A 19,915-nucleotide genomic window follows, 5' to 3' on the forward strand; every position below is an offset into this window, starting at 1 on the left:
TGCTCAGGACCCAAAGGAAGGAAGTGTCTAATTTGATTCAAGTCAGACAGATGGTAGCATCACTTAATGTGTTGGCCTTTCACTTTTAAACTGTGACTCTCAAAGACACATTTTTGAAGTCATGCCACGCCCGTGTGTATCTGCACCATTTTTCTGCCCCAATTATCCATGTTGTTTTTAAGTCCTCTCAGATGTTTTGAGTGACTGTCATCACATCAGTTTCAGAACATTTTCTCATAACGGAGCAGTTTCGAAGATATTAAAGGTGACATATCATGCAAAATGGACTTTTTAATGGTTCTCTACCTGAAATATGTGTCCCTGGCATGTCTACAAACCCCCCGAGAATGAAAAAAATCCATTCTGCCCCTGTTCTGATTTCTCCACCTTTCTGTAAATGTGTCTAAAACGAGCCGTTTCAGACTTCCGTGTTTTTGTTACGTCACAACAATATCCGGTCTGTCACGGAGTCAGAGCTCGGAGCTTGTTCAGCCCATAGACTGTATAACATACAACTCAACCCCTCCTCCGTTTTTCATTACCTGCACAAATGTGTGCTAACAAGGAGCTTAGGAGGGAGGCATGCTAGTTGTAGGCTGTCTTAATAAACACAAAGGTCGGTTTTACTCCCCACGTCTGCAGATTTGAAGATCTAGTGGATGATTTTTATTTATCATGGATAAGTGCTAGCGCTAGTTAGCATAGCCACATAGCTACATGTTTGTAGCTGTAGCTGTAGCTGTGGACCAAGACACACGTCGACATACTGACAAATAAAACAACCAGAAACACTAAATCTGTGACCAATCCTTCAGAAAGGTCCTGCTGCCTTTCTGGCAGAGGTCGGTTTTACTCCCCACGTCTGCAGATTTGAAGATCTAGTGGATGATTTTTATTTTTCATGGAAAAGTGCTAGTGCTAGTTAGCATAGCCACATAGCTACATGTTCGTAGCTGTGTACCAAGACACACGTCGACATACTGACAAATAAATCAACAAGAAACACTAAATCTGTGATCAATCGTTCAGAAAGGTCCTGCTGCAGGCGCCTCTCCGTCAGGATCAGATTCTGGATCAGATTCAGAGGGTTGAAGTAATGCGGGTCTGTGAGCAGCCATGTATATTCAGCCAACACGTAAACATTAGATCAACGTGCTGGAGAGCCGAGGGCTCATCCACTTCCTGAGGGGGCGTGGTCAGAGAGAAAACAGACCGTTCTGAGCAGGGCTGAAGAAGAGGGGTTTACAGGCATGCCAAAATCTGATTTCAAAGTGTTTTTTTGAGCATAAACTTCAAAGACATGTTTTGGGGACCTCTTAGACCAATATATATTGATGAAAAAAGCGTGATATGTCACCTTTAAGATTATGAGTTTTCCATTATGAGAGGCACAGCTGACTTTACTGACACTGCATATGGCACCAAACGCCGATTGGCTTCCAAACAGCGCTTTGGTGACGTCACGGATACTACGTCCATTTATTACACAGTCTATGGTTTACACTTGATATGTTGTCATTGCACTATTTTCAATTAAATGAGTATAAATGATTTGCATGCCATCCACTTTTGTTTTATAAACTTTACACAACATCCCAACTGATTTTGGAATTTGAGTTGTTGATGTTTACATGTTGTCCCAGCAATGGAGACAGTTTTGCTGATTTAACACCAATAATTGGTGCTGTAGCAAAAGCATCATACGTCAAAGAAAGGAATGGCTGTTTCTGTGCACACACTTCAACAGAACAGCTCATCTGTTCAACATCACACTTAGCAGGTGCATTGCTGCTGCAGAACCGAGATTAGTTATCGTTGAATGGTAAGACAAGCAACAAGAAGCCATGCAGCAGTTCTCGTTCCTGAAATCAGCATCTCTGTCAAATAAGAGAAAACAAGAGGAAAGAAAACAAACATTTGGCTCAAAGCAGCCTCATGCTCCATGCGGCTGTGTTAACAATACTTCAATCTGGATGCAAGCAATAGGCAGGTTCTGAATAGACATGACAATGGGGAAAAGGATTTTGTTAGTAGATTTTGTTAGTCCTGACTCAGGACTCAGAAGACTCAGGAGACTCTGAATGCTTACGTTGAAATACTTCATGTAGACTTGATTGAGAAGAAATGACTGACGTTACGCAGGCAGGAGAATACAGTGCAATCCCTGTGACGTGGTATTTATCCCCAAAGATGACACTAAAGTTGGATACTTATACCTAGACAATGATTAACACAGCAATCTGTAAAATGATGGTACTAGCCTGGAGACACTAATTCTGTCAGAACATACAGATATGAACAGAAGCTGGAAGTTGGACCTTGATTACCAAAGTAACTCTGATGACATGGAGAATGACTGTATCTCTATACAGAAGAAAGCTTACTCATGCAACCCTGAAGCTTAACCTAGCAGGTCTCAGCATAATTTAATACTAGGAGACACTTGCTCTGGAAAGATATATGCTTACATCTACAAGACTACAAACATTCCACAACAGTTAAAGCCTCAAGTAACATCACTTCTACTAGATTTCATGCTCCCTCAGGAGCCACAAAATGCTTTTGGTAGCTTTTTTGCACATACGCAGGTGACTTCCCATGACCTGTAAGCAGATTTTCATGTGTAAAATTGACGGAGTACTCCTTTAAAAGAGTATCTGAATGGTATGTTCATTTAAAGCAGCATCTTTGGGGTGCTGGTTTAGCTTAATTGGCAGACTGTGCACCCCATGGATGGAGTTCCTGACAGTATTTGGTGCTTGTCATCTCCCACTATTCCCCCACATTCCCTCTTTCTCAAGCTGTCCTCTCAATTAAAAGCAAAAGACTCCAAAAAAAAGAGAGAAAAAGCATCATTTGCTACTTAAAATTTCCACACAACATGGGATACGTTTTCCCCTCAAAGCACACGTCAGAGTAATCAGTTCCAGTTGATATGGGTAAATGACTTTGCAGAAACAGAGCTGGTAGAGCACATAAAAGTTTGCCACTAGGCGCTACAAACTTAATTAAACATCCCGACAAAGCATCTCAAAAGCATTTAAACATGAATGATAGTGACGTTATCTGATCGTGTGAGCAGCTGCTGCATGAGGGAAAAATGCCTGAGAAAGTAAAACTCTCCACACAGACATCTCTGTGAAATAACATCAAAGTGTGGCAGTGAACAGAACTTTGTTTTTCTTATTGGGTAAGACTGTCAAAACATGTTTAATTTCATAATTACTGTACTCATGCCTGTAAGTCATGGGAAAGGGTAATTAGGTTTTGTTATCAGAATATGAGTACCTCAGCCTAAACACACGTATAAGTCCTTTAAAACTAGCCTTAACCATTTTCACTTTGTAGTACTTCTCTTATCAGCTTAAAGGGATATTTCAGTGTTTTTAAATTTGGGTTGTGCCACTAGTAATTGTACCTGCCACAACAGATGCCTCTCAACTCTGCCCCTGTCATAAGAAACTCCAGGGAGAAACAGCATGCAAGCTAGACTACAGTTTTCAGCAGATGGGGTCAGTCCTGCCACGTAATTCAGCTAATTTAAAAAAAAATTCCCACCAGTACGCACTCATCTTGGTTTAGGTGTATGCTCTACTTGTGATTTTATCAGAGCTTCACTTTGCCACAAGAAAGCCTGTTTGTTTTTGCACTATTTGTGGACACAACACAGACGTGCTCTTCCGCCTGCAGCGCACTGATCAGCTGTTCAGGTCTGCAGGCATCAAAGTGACAAAACTGCAACCAAACTTAATAATGAGTGATTCTGACTGCGCCGATGACATGCCGTTAACTGAGGACACACGTGGACACCTTTATGAGGTGATTCAATGCACCCGAGGAAAAAGAGGAGAAACTTCTGAGCTAAACTGAAGAGCAGGAGAGATTCCCACGTTACCTGGAGGTGCAGGTGTGTAATAAAATATCCCTTTAAGAGTGGAGACAGACTTTTGTGGATATGGAAGCTATTTCAAAGGTATTCTGATTGGTGTAAAAAAGGGTAGGGATGTTCAGATGCCACTAATTCCTTTGCCCTTTAAATGGAAACCTGCATTTCAATGAGTTATGTAGCACACCTGACATGCAATTACAGCATCTGCAGGACAACAATGTGTGTGACTAAAGGCTACATACTTGTGTGTGGATGTGTCCGTGTCACGCAGCAATACAAACACTTGAGAGCAGTGTGGTCTCTCTGATAGTCGGGTCACCTGTTTCCGGCCCCACTATGTTCCTGTTTTACTGTTTCACAGCGATTCTAAAAGCATTATGTTAATTTACAGCTGATACATGTTGCTGTTTATAATACAGCAATGATTACAGGGAGGAATAGAGAGGAAACGTCAGAGGAGATTAAATACATGGCCGATGTGCGGCGATACCAAGGGAGCCAGATACGGCCCTGGTGGTGAGGCTTTCAGCAGTGTGTCTGCCCCCTGGTGGCTGGCTGCAGTATAGGTCAAAAATTCTGTCTCCCCCATTCATTTGAATGGGGGAGCAGTCAAACTTTAAAAAATAAATACACTTACGATACGAATGTTTCTCACATCCGTATGCCGTGGTGATATGTAGTCAGTATTTGACTGTTTTGTTTCCAAGGCCTCTTTTTTCTGAAAAGTTTATTTTTTGTTAGTTATTAGAGTTTAAAAAACGGGGTTTTACTTCCGGGTTTCCTTTGATTCACAGCCGCCGTAGAGGGAAACTTCAAGGGACACACGGTGTCTTATGACGCTACGCTGTAGGGCGGAGCTTGTTACAGTGGCTTCACAGGCTCTGGCTGCACAATGGCTGCGCCCAGGAGCGGGATTTTTTGGCTTCAGAACCGTACAACGGGAAGAGGCGGGGCAATGCTGTCCATTTTTATTTACAGTCTGGATGATACCATAGACTGTATAAAATATGGACGTAGTATCCGTGACGTCACCCATCTGTTCCTGAGAGCTGTTTTGAAGCAAATCGACGGCAGCAGCCATATTGGTAATGCGGAACTCAACTAGGCAGAGTGTGACATAGTGTGAGCCTCTTAGCCAATGGCTGTGTGTTCCCGACCGGGAGTCACGTCAGTCATATCCTTATTTGGGCAAAACTCGTAATCTTAATATCTTCTGAACCGTCACGTTAGAAAAAATCCCCCCCCCCCCCGTACAGTGTGTGCCATTAGAGAGATTAGCTTTGTAGGGCCAAGCCGGTTTTTGAACCAGGCTGTAAACATGTTTATTAATGCTGCAAAGATCGTCTTTTTCCCATTCATATCTATGTGGTTTCCGGTGTTTCTGCAGCCAGCCTCAAGTGGTTTTTCGATGTATTGCAGTTTATAGCACTTCCGCATTGGCTTCATCGAGACCGGAGTTTGCCGCTTGGGTGATACCAGCAGTGCTGTAAATGTGGGAAATACAATGCCATCAAGCGGGCCAATCACAGGGCTTGTGGTCCTTGTCAAACGAAGCATAGTTACATTTTGGAGGAAGTGCATGTCCCATCCCTAGTAGCTATTAACTTGAGCTACAGGGATTCAGCTGTGTAGTGGGAGGTGTCTGAACTACAGATTAAACACAAGACGAGCATTTTTAGGCCTTCAGTTATAAATATGTTAATAACTCCTTTGACGGACAAGTCCTTCTGGTGCTGACTGTTCATGACAGCGTTTAATTGCTCGGTTGGATAAACGCATGAATCCTTAGGTTAGAAAGGGTTGTTTATCTGATTACCAAATATAGTTTTCTGAGATGTTGAATTAAGTCAAAGACTGAGGATAGAAACTACAACCTAAACACGAGTCAGCTCCAAAGGTGCCATTTTCAAGTGGAATTGTAAGACATTATTAGATTACCGCCTGAGGCTGAGAAATGTATTCTTATTCAAGCTGAGGATTTTTTTAATACTATAGTCTGCTTTCCAGCGTTGATTTAATTAAGTATGCTAATCATATCTCTACCACGATACACAGAGCACTTACTCAGAGCAGATGTCGAACAAAACCTTACATACAAATAAAGATCACAAATCAAGACGAAGTTAAGAGAAGTCTCTCTTGTTTTCAGAACAACTCTTCAGCATTTCAATTCTTTGAACGAGTGACAATGCCAAGAAACTTGAACACTTCAGACCCGCCCACAGAATCACAAAGTGTTACCTCACCTCCCACAGAATCAGCCCCACCAGCAGTGATTCAGACGGGATAGCTGTCTGTTGTCGAGGTGCATGTTTATGCGACTGATGATGCTCGGTGTTGGCATGAATACGCTGCCATATTGAACAGCATTCAAGAAGGGAGGGATTGTCAGGAATGAAAAAAAAGAGATGTGATTCCAGAGAGACCCCTCCCTCTGATTTAAGCTCCAGCAAACACTCACCTCTATGATCCCCTCTTTTGCAGGATGTGCTTGAATGCGTGTGTGTGTGTGTGCAAGAGAGAGAGAGTGTTATGAGCAAAACCCACAGGGAAATCAGAGATTGAACTGCTATTTTCAGGCGAGGGGTAATTAACATCAATATTCATACACACGCCATCAGGATGGAGTGGTGGAGGAACGAGCAAAAGAAGAGAAAGCGAGATGATAGGTGTAGTTTGAGTTTTGGTGGAGTAGAGGGGTTAGAGGTTTATTACAGATCCTGGTTTTTTATCATTTAGACCAGTATAGAGTCCTCATACGTATGCTGGGTACGTACTCGACAGCTGCTGTGCGTGGAGAGAGCTTGGTGGTAAGATCACTGTCGGAGAGAAATATACAGACATGAGAAAAAGCCAATAAAGAGAGGAAGTGATCAAAAGTGTGAGTGTGTAAAACTGTGGGTGAGTTTATGAGAGAGAGAGAGAGAGGGGGGGGGGGGGGGGGGGGGGGGGGGCAGAGAAGGAGAAGGACGCAGTTGGAGAGAACGTGCAGAGAAGGTTTGTTGATGAATTAAACAGTTTGACTTAAATTGCATTATATCAAGTCGAGTGCAGGTCTCTTCTCTGAGTTTGAATATCATCCACAAAGCCTTTTTGAGGTAGTCGATTTGAAGGAGAGCTGCAGATGAATATTTAAATGAGAACACAGAGATGTCAATGACCTTTGACCCTGCACCTGCTGCTGAAGGACTGACTTTTTAAGACATTAAGAAAGAAACATTTTTAAATGGTGGTGCATTTTATCTCATTCAGTTTTTTTTTTAATAGCAAGTAACAATGTTTGCTGGTCACATCCTCCCACTCTGAGAAGGTCAGAGTTCCCTAATGGAGAAAATGCAGGAAGCTCATAAAGAGGGGGTTTTTATTCATCTTTATTGACTTTGCTCTTCTGTTTTCTGGTCATGTAACCTGGAAATTGATCAAGATCTGTCAGAATTAAAGATCGTCCTACTCTTGAATATATCTAAGAGAAGAGAAGAAGGCAGGTGCAGGACCCACATGCATTCAATCTATTAAAGTGTTCTTTATGGGTCTCAAACAAACACCAGCCAGAGAGCTTTCTGTTTTTATGCCCCTAAACTTTGAATCTCTCTGCCTCTGGACATCAGGATGGGAAGCTCTCTGTGTGTTTTTAAAGTAAATATAAGACTCACCTTTTTAATCTGGCTTTTCACTTATTATTATTACTATTACTATTTTTCTTATTATCATTAATTATTTATTTATTAATGTATTTATTTCTTGTATGTATCTGATATTTTCAAACTTTACTGATTTTTAATTTTGCTTTCTAGCCTTTTGTATTTCATTAACTTCACTGTTTAGTAGGGGTGCAACGGATCAAAAAACTCACGGTTCGGATCAGATCACGGTTTTGAGTCACGGATCGGATCATTTTTCGGATCAGCAAAAAAAAAAGAAAAGAAAAAAAGAAGACAAGACAAATATAACTTTGTCCTCCATTTATTTTGTAAAACACTTTTGCCCATTAAATAAAAACAACATTCAACTCAAAATGTACAGCATGTGCAAAGCACCCTATCTGTGGGCCTTCACTGCATTTCATGGCATGGCAAGTGAAGGAGCAGAGGAACTTCTAAAATGTCACTCTATTTTTCTTTCAATCGCTGATTTTCACCGTCCACTTTTCTTTGAGCTGCAAACTTGGAACACACCGCTTTATTCTAGGGGCCTACAGTTGGCAAAGTGCCAATATGCGAACTGCTCCATAAACCAAAGTGAAAGTAAAAAATTGTACTCGCAGCAGTGGACTCTAAGTGACACAGTAACAGCCTGTCTGCGTATCGTTGGCATGGAGACAAGTCCTGGTAAACACGGGGTGACCCGACCAAAACACAGAGTGAAGGAATGACAGTTTGGGGACCACAAATAGACGGCCGGATGCGGGCCGCGGGCCGCGTATTGACGGCCTCTGGTCTAGTGGGTGCGCGACGGAATTTCATAACGTGGCTCAATCACATTCAGCATTCACTGTATTTCACAGGGAAACCAAAATGCTCCCATACATGTGACTTACAAGATGCAGGAGGTTTTTCAAGTCCCTCTGCTGCTTCACTTGCCACGACTACCGCTGCGCTTCACGAGTGAGTGTGGATTGAACATGCGGTCATCACGTGAACACGCGCAACTTTTTTCATCAACCGATCCGCGGACCACGTCCGTGCCGAACCGTGGAGAGGCATCCGAACGGATCACGGATCAACGGTGATCCGTTGCACCACTAGTATGTTTATTTATGATTATGTATTTTATTAATTTTACAATATTAATTTTATTTCATTTTCCAGTATCTTATTTATGATTATGTATTTTTTTTCAATGCTACTGTTTTTGTTTTTATTTTTAGGGATTTTATTTATGATTATGTATTTTATTATTTTACCTCTTGCTGTTTTTTTCGGTCTCTCTGTTATTCTGTGAAGCACTTTGGACTGCATGTTTATATGTATGAAAGGTGCTTTATAAATAAAGTTTAGTTGAGCATTAAAATGTTTTACTGGACGCAAATGCATCAAACAAAATCAGTCTTCTGATTCTTGGTGGGGGTCAGCGCACTCACTGATTTACAGTGGGGCAAAAAAGTATTTAGTCAGCCACTGATTTTGCAAGTTCTCCCACTTAGAAAGATGAGAGAGGTCTGTAATTTTCATCAGAGGTACACTTCAACTATGAGAGACAAAATGAGAAAAATAAATCCAGGAAATCACATTGTAGGATTTTTAAAGAACTTATTTGTAAATTATGGTGGAAAATAAGTATTTGGTCACCCACAAACAAGCAAGATTTCTGGCTCTTACAGACCTGTAACTTCTTCTTTAAGAAGCTCTTCTGTCCTCCACTCGTTACCTGTAGTAATGGCACCTGTTTGAACTTGTTATCTGTATAAAAGACACCTGTCCACAGCCTCAAACACTCAGACTCCAAACTCAACCATGGCCAAGACCAAAGAGCTGGCAAAGGACACCAGGAAGAAAATTGTGGACCTGCACCAGGCTGGGAAGAGTGAATCTACAATAGGCAAGCAGGTTGGTGTGAATAAATCAACTGTGGGAGCAATTGTAAGAAAATGGAAGACATACAAGACCATTGATAATCTCCCTCGATCTGGGGCCCCACGCAAGATCTCATCCCGTGGGGTCAAAATGATCATGAGAACGGTGAGCAAAAATCCCAGAACTACCAGGAGGGACCTGATGAATGACCTGCAGAGAGCTGGGACCAAAGTAACAAAGGCTACCATCAGTAACACACTACACCAAGAGGGACTCAAATCCTGCAGCGCCAGGCGTGTCCCCCTGCTTAAGCCAGTACATGTCCAGGCCCGTCTGAAGTTTGCCAGAGAGCATATGGATGATCCAGAAGACGATTGGGAGAATATCATGTGGTCAGATGAAACCGCAGTAGAACTTTTTGGTACAAACTCAACTTGTCGTGTTTGGAGGAAGAAGAATGCTGAGTTGCATCCCAAGAACACCATACCTACTGTGAAGCATGGGGGTGGAAACCTCATGCTTTGGGGCTGTTTTTCTGCAAAGGGGACAGGACGACTGATCCGTGTTAAGGGAAGAATGAACGGGGCCATGTATCGTGAGATTTTAAGCCAAAACCTCCTTCCATCAGTGAGAGCATTGAAGGTGGAACGTGGCTGGGTCTTCCAGCATGACAATGATCCCAAACACACCGCTCGGTCAACGAAGGAGTGGCTCCGTAAAAAGCATTTCAAGGTCCTGGAGTGGCCTAGCCAGTCTCCAGACCTCAACCCCATAGTAAATATGTGGAGGGAGTTGAAAGTCTGTGTTGCCCAGCGACAGCCCTAAAACATCACTGCTCTAGAGGAGATCTGCATGGAGGGATGGGCCAGAATACCAGCTACAGTGTGTGCAAACCTGGTGAAGACTTACAGGAAACGTTTGACCTCTGTCATTGCCAACAAAGGTTATGTTACAAAGTATTGAGTTGAACTTTTGTTATTGACCAAATACTTATTTTCCACCATAATTTACAAATCAATTCTTTAAAAATCCTACAATGTGATTTCCTGGATTTTCTTTTCTCATTTTGTCTCTCATAGTTGAAGTGTACCTCTGATGAAAATTACAGACCTCTCTCATCTTTCTAAGTGGGAGAACTTGCAAAATCAGTGGCTGACTAAATCCTTTTTTGCCCCACTGTATATATTATTGCATGACTATAATATTTAAGATAGACCAAACTAACAGTAGAAGACAATAACACAGTTGTAGCTGCTGCTACATTTCATTAGAGTTCCCACTGAACCAAAGTGTAACTGTGGCCCAGGCAGAAACAGACAGCAGATATTTGTATATAGCAAATATCAAAAAGAATACATTATAGTAAATACAGAACGTATACAAGGATCTACAATCAAACAGGGGAGACTGGCTACAATTGTTTACCAGAGGATGATAATACAAGAGAATGTCTCTCTTTAGCCTCTTTTACTCATGTACTAAACTCCTGAAAGTTTCCAGACTTTATCAGGATGGGCTGCATATGTGAACTCAAACTGCAGAACTTTTCATGGTTACTTTTTGATGTGTGATCGCAGCAGGTAAAAGTCAGGGACATTCACAGAGGTAGCGAGTGGGCGTAACAATGACATCGTTCACATTGAGCTGAGTTTCTCTGTTTTGCACTCTTTACTGCTCGCCTCATTTATCAGTGTTAAGGCTGATTTATACTTCTGCGTCTCCCCTACGCAGCAGGGGCTGACACGGACATGAGCCCCACATACTTGTGCGTCGGTGTGTCCGTGTCGCGCAGCAATTCTCCGCCGAAACGCCTGAGGGCAGTGCGGTCTCTCTGATAGCCGGCCGCCTGCTTCCGGTCCCACTACGATCTCTGTTTACTTTTCCACAGAGATTCAGAGCGTGTTATGTTAATCTACAGCTGATACATGTTGCTGTTTATCATACAGACATGATTACATGAAGAATAGAGAGGAGGAGATGAAATACACTGCCGATGTGCGGCCGATGTGCGGCCGATGTGCGGCCGATGTGCGGCCGATGTGCGGCCGATGTGCGGCCGATGTGCGGCCGATGTGCGGCCGATGTGCGGCCGATGTGCGGCCGATGTGCGGCCGATGTGCGGGATCCTGAAAGTGTTGTAAATGCGGGAAAGACAAAGCCGTCGAGCGGACCAATCACAGAGCTTGCGGTCCACGTCGGCTCTACGGGGAGTTACATTTTGGAGGAGGTGCACGTCAGCTACGTGCGTAGGCCTCGGCGTAGGTATGGGAGCTACGTGGACCCCCGGCGTAGGGTACGCCGTTGATTCAACACAGAAGTATAAATCAGCCTTTACGCTTTCGACTGTTGTGTTGTGGAAAAAAAGTCCTTTGTGTTTAAAACCACTACATCAAATCAGAGACAGTCACCACTACAAAATCTTCTCTTCCTTCTGCATGAGCTCTTATATGATTGTGAGAGCACATCTGAGAGGAAACCTCCCGATGTGAGGGTGGGGCAGGATCCTGAAAATTTCAGGGCCTGAAGGTCTTGAAATTGACATAAAATGTTTGTGTGTGAAAGAGGCTTTCATTTATCTATTGAGAGCAAGTGTTGGTTAGCAGAGGCTTCCTTACGGCCAAATTCCACCACATCCGTCTCCGATCCATCACGGCACTGGAGTTGATAGGTTTCTATTCTAGTCAATGTGTTAACTTCCACTGGATCCGCTCTGTTGAGTTCTGGCTGCATATCTGATCCGTCAGGTTGGAACCCTTCATATCAGATATGCAAGACTTCTATTTTTGCTGGATGCCAGACCACGACGCATCAATCTCTACAGAGCAGATGGAGCGGGACAGGAAGTCAGGCACCAAAACAAAATGAAAACATGCGGTTAATTTTCAGAATCAAACTCTCTGTGTTATCACCAGATCGTATTTCACTTAACTACAACAACAAACCGGCATGATGAGCAGAGCCAGGCTTGGAGTCAACAGGTCAGAGGTTTTCAGAGGACCAGAAAGACAACATGGATGAGGAGAGGAGGAGGAGAATCATTGATTCAGTAAATACCGTGGGAAAACCTCGATCACATGACTCCAGCTGTCTGGAGGTCCTGCTCTGTGCTGCGTTCTAAAAACGCAGCCGATGGGTGTTGACGGGCGAGAGAGCACGGAGCTGGACTGCAGCGGATCTGAGACGGACCGGACACGGATCTGGTGCAAGAATGTTAGGCAGCTAAAGCAAAGGGACGGGAAAGGTTCAATTCTTGGACAATTAAAATATATGATAAATTGAACAGATGTAATAAACTTAATTCCCTTCAGATACTGCAGATACAACATTCATGAGTGTTTTGTGTCTTTAATCTAAATATGTAGTAAAAAAAAAGAGTAAAAAGTTGAGCTCATTTTTCTTCTTTTCTCTTCAAAGTTGATCTTCACTTTTTCATGCTCCTGTTTTCATATCTTCTGCACAGACTCAGTGACTCAATAGCCGTGGTTTCATATTCTCATTACATCCAGTATGAGCCTGATCATGACGGCTAACTGTACCTCCAGCTGTGCACAGACAATTTCATCTTTATCGCTCCCTCATGTCCGTCACATCCTTTCAGTAATAAACAAATGTGTATTGGTGCATTAAAGTTATGCATTCCAATCTCTGCATTCATCCATATTTGCTCCTGTGAGCAGCAGACGTCAGGTGATCTCTTTCAGCCCCTTTATATCATTATTTCTGCGCATTACAGGACATTTAAGATGCCGTGCGTCACGAACGGGAGCTCTCACGGAAATGATGCTGGAGTGAGCGAGGGTGTCCTATGAGGTAAAAGTGGTTCATCTTTTTTTTGTTTCTCTCCTCCCAGCTTCTTTCTTCAGAAGCTGGGGGGGGGGGCCAAAAAAAAAAGGAGGAGAAGACGCTACCTCTCAAGTCCTTCATTACCCTACATCTCCTTAGAAGCTTCCTGTGTGGCATTTAGTGATATTGAAAAGCACCCAGGCTCATCGCCGACCTGGGTTTGCTCATTTATGATAAAAAAGATGAAGTGAGAGATCACATCCGGGCTCAGTGCACGAGGCCTGACGCAGACACTCTTCATCAGCTGGACAATTACACAGAGCAGCAGGTTCTGCGTATGTGTCAGAGTCTCCGAGGTCACATGATTCAAAGGGTACGACGCCGAAAGAGCCGCATGAGCTCCTTAATGCAGCGCCTCGTCTTTGCTGAGTCAAATGAGTTGACTTCTCTCTCCCCCCCACCCTCTCTCCCTCCCTCCCTCCGTCTGTGCATCCCTAGGAGGGGTATTCAGTCCACAACACAATATTCATGAAGCCATGAACTGGAGGAGCCGTCGGCCCACACAAGCTCCCCTCAGTCACAACACACACAAACAGACGCACACCTACACATACGCGAGTACACAACATATACCGAACACTCATTATCCACCCACATGCCCACATCCTCCACCGATGGAGGACTACTGGTATGTTTCTGCCACATAACAAAAATCGATGTGGACGCAGGGAGCAGTTGGTGGTTTAAAGCAACTGAGTGAAACAAAGGCTAAGCTAATAAAAGTATATTCAATAAAAGAGGGGATACTTTCGCCTTGATACATGGCACCGGCTATTCTGGCAGAAAACCAGCAATCATTCGGAGGTCCTATTCTGTTATAGAATCTAGTTGGTGGTAAAACATTGTAAGGGGAGAGTTATGGACTCTAACAGCCGCAGTGGCCAGCAGGCAAAAACACACTTTCTTTTCAGCTGAGCCGTAAATTCAACTACAAGGGGGCACAATGTCTTATTAAAACACAGCACAAAAACCAAAAGGAACTACAGTTCATTTAGCACTTCCTGTAGCGACGTACCAGTGTTTTGAAAACCACCCTGTGCCTCATTATCCCCTTTAATCTGGTTCTTAACCCACGCTCAGACTACAGGCATCAAACACTGAAGTTCTGTGGGAATCAAAAAGGACTGAAAACCAGGATTTACTTTTCAGAGAGCGGCGCTGCTTTAAGCGAGGTACGAGAAAATGAGATTGAAAAGTGAACACCAAAGAGTTAATTTGTCCCAAATTTTGGCTGCAGAACAACAGCATCCAGGAGGAGAAGCCTCTGAGGAAGGCTGAGTATCATTCATCAGCGGCCTTCAGAGGGAGCAGGGCGCCCTCTGTTGGTGGAAGGAGGGACTGCAGAATTAAATTTTCATTAGAAGAACTGGGCCAGATTTAACAACCATCTAATCAGCTCCTTCAGTTTCCACTTACTCTGACACCAACATTCAGATCTTACCACAGTTCAACATGTTTACTTGTTTAATAATTATTATTGTGGTAATTATTACTGTGACGGTTATTACTATTATTATTATTGTTATTATTATTATTATTATTGTTACTTTTATCACCATTATTATTATTGTTATTATTATTATTATTATTGTTACTTTTATCACCATTATTATTATTGTTATTATTAGTGTTTTTTATTATTGTTGCTGCTATTATTATTATTATTATTATTATTATTATTATTATTATCATTATTAATATCAATGTTATTGTTATTATTATTATTATTATTATTATTATTATTATTATTATTATTATTATTATACTTGCTGTTATTGTTATTATTATTATTGTTAATGTTATTATTATCATCATTATTATTATTATTATTAGTGTTTTTTATTATTGTTGCTGCTATTATTATTATTAGTAGTAGTAGTATTATTATTATCATTATTAATATCACTGTTATTGTTATTATTATTATTATTATACATGCTGCTATTGTTAGAATTATTATTGTTACTGTTATTATTATCATCATTATTATTATTACTGTTATTATTATTATTATTATTGTTGTAACTATAATTTTTAGTTATTGTTATTATTATTGTTACTTTTATTACCATTTCTATTATTATTATTATTATTATTATTATTAATATTATTATTATTATTATTATTATTATTAATATTATTATTATTATTACTGTCATTATTAGTATCATTATTATTTTTACTGTTATCATTATTAGCAGTAATAGTAGTATTAAATTGTTGGTCACAGTATGAACATTGTGTTAAGCTTTGTCATATATGGTATTTTATAGATTGGATGATGATAGTACTTAAGCACTTGAGGGATTACTTACAGAGAGGCACCTGCCTGAGTGGGGATTCGAAATAGGAACCTCCTTGCTGTGAGGCAACAGCGCTCCCCACTGCACCATCATGCAACCCTAGTTAAAACATATACTGATTCATTTCTCATACACGTTGTGTATTCACTATTTTGATACGTTTTCTTGGATTTTTTATTATGGAATTTATGTGGATTGTACACATGTGCACCCCAGTTGCCAATGGGGATCCAAATAAATAAATAAACACAAATAAACATTGTGTTATTATGTTATTGTGAGATTAAGGAATGGACTTCAGAAAACAGAGGGTTTGATTAAACCTAAGGACACAGTAACTTATCATCGAACAGATAAGAAGCTTATACTTTACAGAGCCCATGTGGTGTAAAATTACTAATCCTGATCTTGAAAATAATCCCTATTTGCATTCCCAGAATCATATTACCAATATTTATTTATCATTATAATATGTTATGGTCTTTTCCGAGTACATACATTTGACTCATTTCTGGAATCCCTCCAGAACAAATGATTCTCTCTGTGACCTTTTGTCAACAATACTGAGTTCTAGTTGAGCAAACCAAAGGTGCTCTTTAATCTAACTATGTCAAATAAATAAATAAAATCTTGACTACCGGCGGTACATTAGTGCAGTATGTAACAACAGTAATCTGCTCAGGTAATTAGTCAAATATTATTTTCCTTGTTAAGTAATAATGTGCATGAACAGACAGCTTCAGGGCTTCTAGGTGCATTGTGTTGCTGTGTTTTAAACTGTTAATTTACACAGCTCTGCCTCACATGCAGCGTAAAAACATCCATAAATAAGTTTGGTTCCACTGTTAATACTCTGATTAGTACAGAAAAAAAGACCACGGATTAAAACGTTGTGATATTTGACAACTATAGCCTCAAGCTGCTCATGATTTCATGCAGGTTTTGTTTACAAAACTAATACAGCAGTGCATTAATCAATAAGTGTACGCATGAGGAGAAACACAAATTTGTTGGCTGTTCATTTGTTTTGTTAAAATAAGAGCTGCTCCTTGTACTGAAGCTGGAAACTCATTAAAGCTCAACACTAATATACTTCTCATCAGTTGCTGTTGCTGTGAATAAGAAGTCGACAACATGAGTTGATATTCCTGGCATGTAAGTGACGGATGAGCAAGGAACAATAATAAAAAGCAGTGTTTTCAAAGATCTTGTAATCTTTGTCCTGGACTGGTTGACAAAAACAATTAGAAAGAAATGAACTACTTTAATCAAGTTACGACAGGATTTATGTGTAATGACTGTGAGGACAGGAACATCATTTATTAATAGAGCTTTTGCAGAAATGGCTAAATAAATATTCTTTAAAAAATAAACAACCAGTTTGACTGATGTTCCGTTGGTGTCACAATAAAAACAATAAAACTTAAGAAAGTTAAAGTAATTTGAGATATCTTATCAAACCAGCCAAACCCCAGTGTGATTGATATTCTCTTGCTAGCACACACTGATTTTAGGAAAATAAATAAAACTGAGACCTCAGAGATAAAATCTTTTGTTACTTACTGCTGTTGTTCCTGTAGGAGGGTCCAGGTACTGCAGAGGTCGCAGGGGAAGCTGAGAAAGAGGTACTAGAGTCAGGATTCTGCGGAGGTGACGCCTTACCTATGAGTTAAACAAACTCCATAAAGGACCTGCTGAGTCTTTTATTCATAGTTAGTGACATGCACATTTTAAAAGTGTAATACCATCTGCACTGTATGGAATGGGATCCCCAATCTTCCCTCCTGTTTCCTCTGCTGACTGCAATATCTCCATGTCTATCACGACCAGCACAAGCCTGGGAGAAGGAGGTGAAAGGCAAAAAAATATAAAGAACACAAACAGAAAAAAAGGGGAGGAAAGGATAGTGGGAAAAAAAGTATGAAACACATACCTGCCATCCTTCAGTGTGCTTGTGGTGGTCCTGTTCACCTTGCACACACAGTTTGGTTCCAGGAAGTTCTGCTCAGGCAGGTGGTTCAGCTGTGTTGCAAGCAGGATAGCTAAAAACACAAACATTATTATTACATTAGAACATTAAGTATTAAACTAAAAAAATCCATTAAGACAGCATGTGTACCTTGGTAAACTAAAGTCATGGTCTTACAGTTATTCAGCAACTGAGAGATACTCACATGCGTACGAGTGTCGACCGTCACTCATCATGAGCCGGTACCTTGGAGGAGCAGCGCTGTTATCAACCTGCCGGATTTTCTGAAAAACCCAGAGGAGAGGAAGGATGTTACAAATAAAACAATGAATTATTTGTGTACATATTTGCTGATTCGTTCTGTTTCATCTAAACTCCACATGTTATGCAAGTGTAATGTGTGAAACCAGAAACCAAAGAAAATACACACACAGATTGGAGTTTTAAGTGAAAGAATAGACATTGTGTTGCCAACAGTCTTATCACATGCACACGCCCACTATCTTTGACAGTCCCCCTCTCATCAGATGTTAAGACTTCCTGACTACATTCATCAACATCAGATAATTGAAGTACCTTGATTTATCGCTAATTCAATGCAAGGGTTCACAAACTTTTCAGACCACAACTCCCAACGTATAGGTGCCAAAGACTTGCAAAGCCCGCTGTCCCTCAAAGTGATTTAATGTGGCTTCATTCAGCTGGTCTGCAGAAAATTAGCCTACCTATATGAGCACGTGGCTGTGTTTCCTGTGCCATTATGAATTAACCTGCTGCTACTGATGCTTTTGATAATTAACTGTTCACCAACCCTAAACTTAGGAGTCATCTGGCAAAAAGAAAGGCAGAAAACTCATTAGGGCCCGAGCACTGACACGCACTGGCGGCGAGGCCCTATTGTATCCCTAAAGATCGCTATGATTTTTCCGCCGCTTGAAAGCCACATTTGGATAACTCACTAAAAGTTATCAGAAAAATTATGCAAAATCTAAAATTTGAGGGTGTGGCAGACATTCAGGCGATTCAGCCTAGGCCTCATAAAGTGCAGCACAGCAACACCTGCTGCACATCCGGCGGTGCTTGTGCGAGGGCCCGCTCATATTGCTTGCTGTTTTAATAACATTTTCTATTTCTCAAGGTTTTTTTTGCTACTATTTTTTTTACAAGAATGAGTAAAATGTACTAATTTAGATAACTTAAAGGCCCTGTGAGGAGTTTTGAACTGGCTGAGAAACAGACTGAAAATGATACTGATGCCTCTTTATGACCTTTAATAACAAACAAGACCATCAGCAGCAACACTGACACCTTCTCTGTTGTCATTTTTAATGCCTGAAACCGCCCTGAGGGGGTAGGTGTCAGACCAGATGATGGACATCTCGCTTCAGAAACAGCCTTTATTTGACTGTTTTCATGGAAAATAATCACATTGCCTGATGAAGTTGACTGGTAGAAAACAACAGGACGAGTTTTTTGTTGAAAACACTACTTTTGCATGTATAGGACAAGAGATAAGAGTTATCACTTTATCCACAAGGGGGGCGCCAGAATCGATACAAAACAATGGGTCCCGACCCACACTTTGGGAACCCCTGATTTAATGCACTGCACTAACCAAAACCAGAAACTCCCATCTGTGTTGTATAAAGTGTCTCTGGTATACATTCATGAGGGATTGGCTGGTCTGATGGACAGCTGAAATGTACTTACCAGCAGCTGCAGCACAGGATTGGTCCCCCCTGAGCCAGTGATCAGGGCCTAAACAATAACACACGTGGCTTTTGTTATTATCGTATGACAGTTCCAAATCTGTCATGTCACATTACAGTACTGCTAACACACACGTAGGGTTTAATATGAGTCATTTGTACCGCCCCTTCAGGTGTCTGTTATATACACCAACTCTCGATGCCTTATATTTGGGCATTATTGGTGAATTGCAACTCTCTGTATAACAAATCTAAACAACAAGACCAATTTCCACGCACAACTACATGCATATACTGGAAAAAGTAAAGAGACAGAAAACATTTAGCTATATTTAATGTTTTGGATGCAGCTGTGACACCAATTCTCTTTAGCTCATAATGCTAGCAGATACAGCAGGAAACGTGATTACAACAAAAAAGACTCGAAAAACGAGTCATGACAAAGAAGTTTGATACATTCTTATATATTCTTACTTGAATTGCCCCCGGAGTGAGTTTAACAACCATGTCTGCTGTTAAAAGAGTTCACCAAAGCCAGGAGGCTTTAGCTTTAATCAGCTGTGCCTGAAGTTAAAGGAATGTCAAGTATCGCGAGAATTTGCGAGGTTTACAATTTTAGAGCACTAAAGTTACGTCATGTGACGCGGTGAAACAGGAAACACACAACAGGCCTTCAAAATAAAATGTCG

At 41.1% G+C, this 19,915-nt stretch overlaps 1 protein-coding gene across 2 annotated transcripts in view; it reads right to left on the reverse strand.

Annotated features, from left to right (window-relative positions):
* LOC117812885 (replication protein A 70 kDa DNA-binding subunit-like) overlaps positions 1-19,818 on the reverse strand; it is a 74,376-nt gene extending 54,558 nt beyond the window's left edge. The window contains exons 1-6 of one of the 2 annotated variants that reach the window (XM_034683872.1): positions 19,701-19,818; positions 19,228-19,275; positions 17,723-17,801; positions 17,482-17,590; positions 17,294-17,385; positions 17,112-17,162 (exon numbers count right to left, since the gene is read on the reverse strand). In XM_034683872.1, the coding sequence (XP_034539763.1) occupies positions 17,112-17,162; positions 17,294-17,385; positions 17,482-17,590; positions 17,723-17,801; positions 19,228-19,275; positions 19,701-19,733 (412 nt within the window). In that variant the 5' untranslated portion in view covers positions 19,734-19,818. Of the gene's footprint in view, positions 1-17,111; positions 17,211-17,293; positions 17,386-17,481; positions 17,591-17,722; positions 17,802-19,227; positions 19,276-19,700 lie in introns of both variants that reach the window. The other variant, XM_034683871.1, reaches the window with a different exon arrangement.
* Positions 19,819-19,915: the final 97 nt, after the last annotated feature.

This window comes from Notolabrus celidotus, chromosome 5 (genome assembly GCF_009762535.1).
Source record: "Notolabrus celidotus isolate fNotCel1 chromosome 5, fNotCel1.pri, whole genome shotgun sequence".
Lineage (NCBI taxonomy): Eukaryota > Metazoa > Chordata > Actinopteri > Labriformes > Labridae > Notolabrus > Notolabrus celidotus.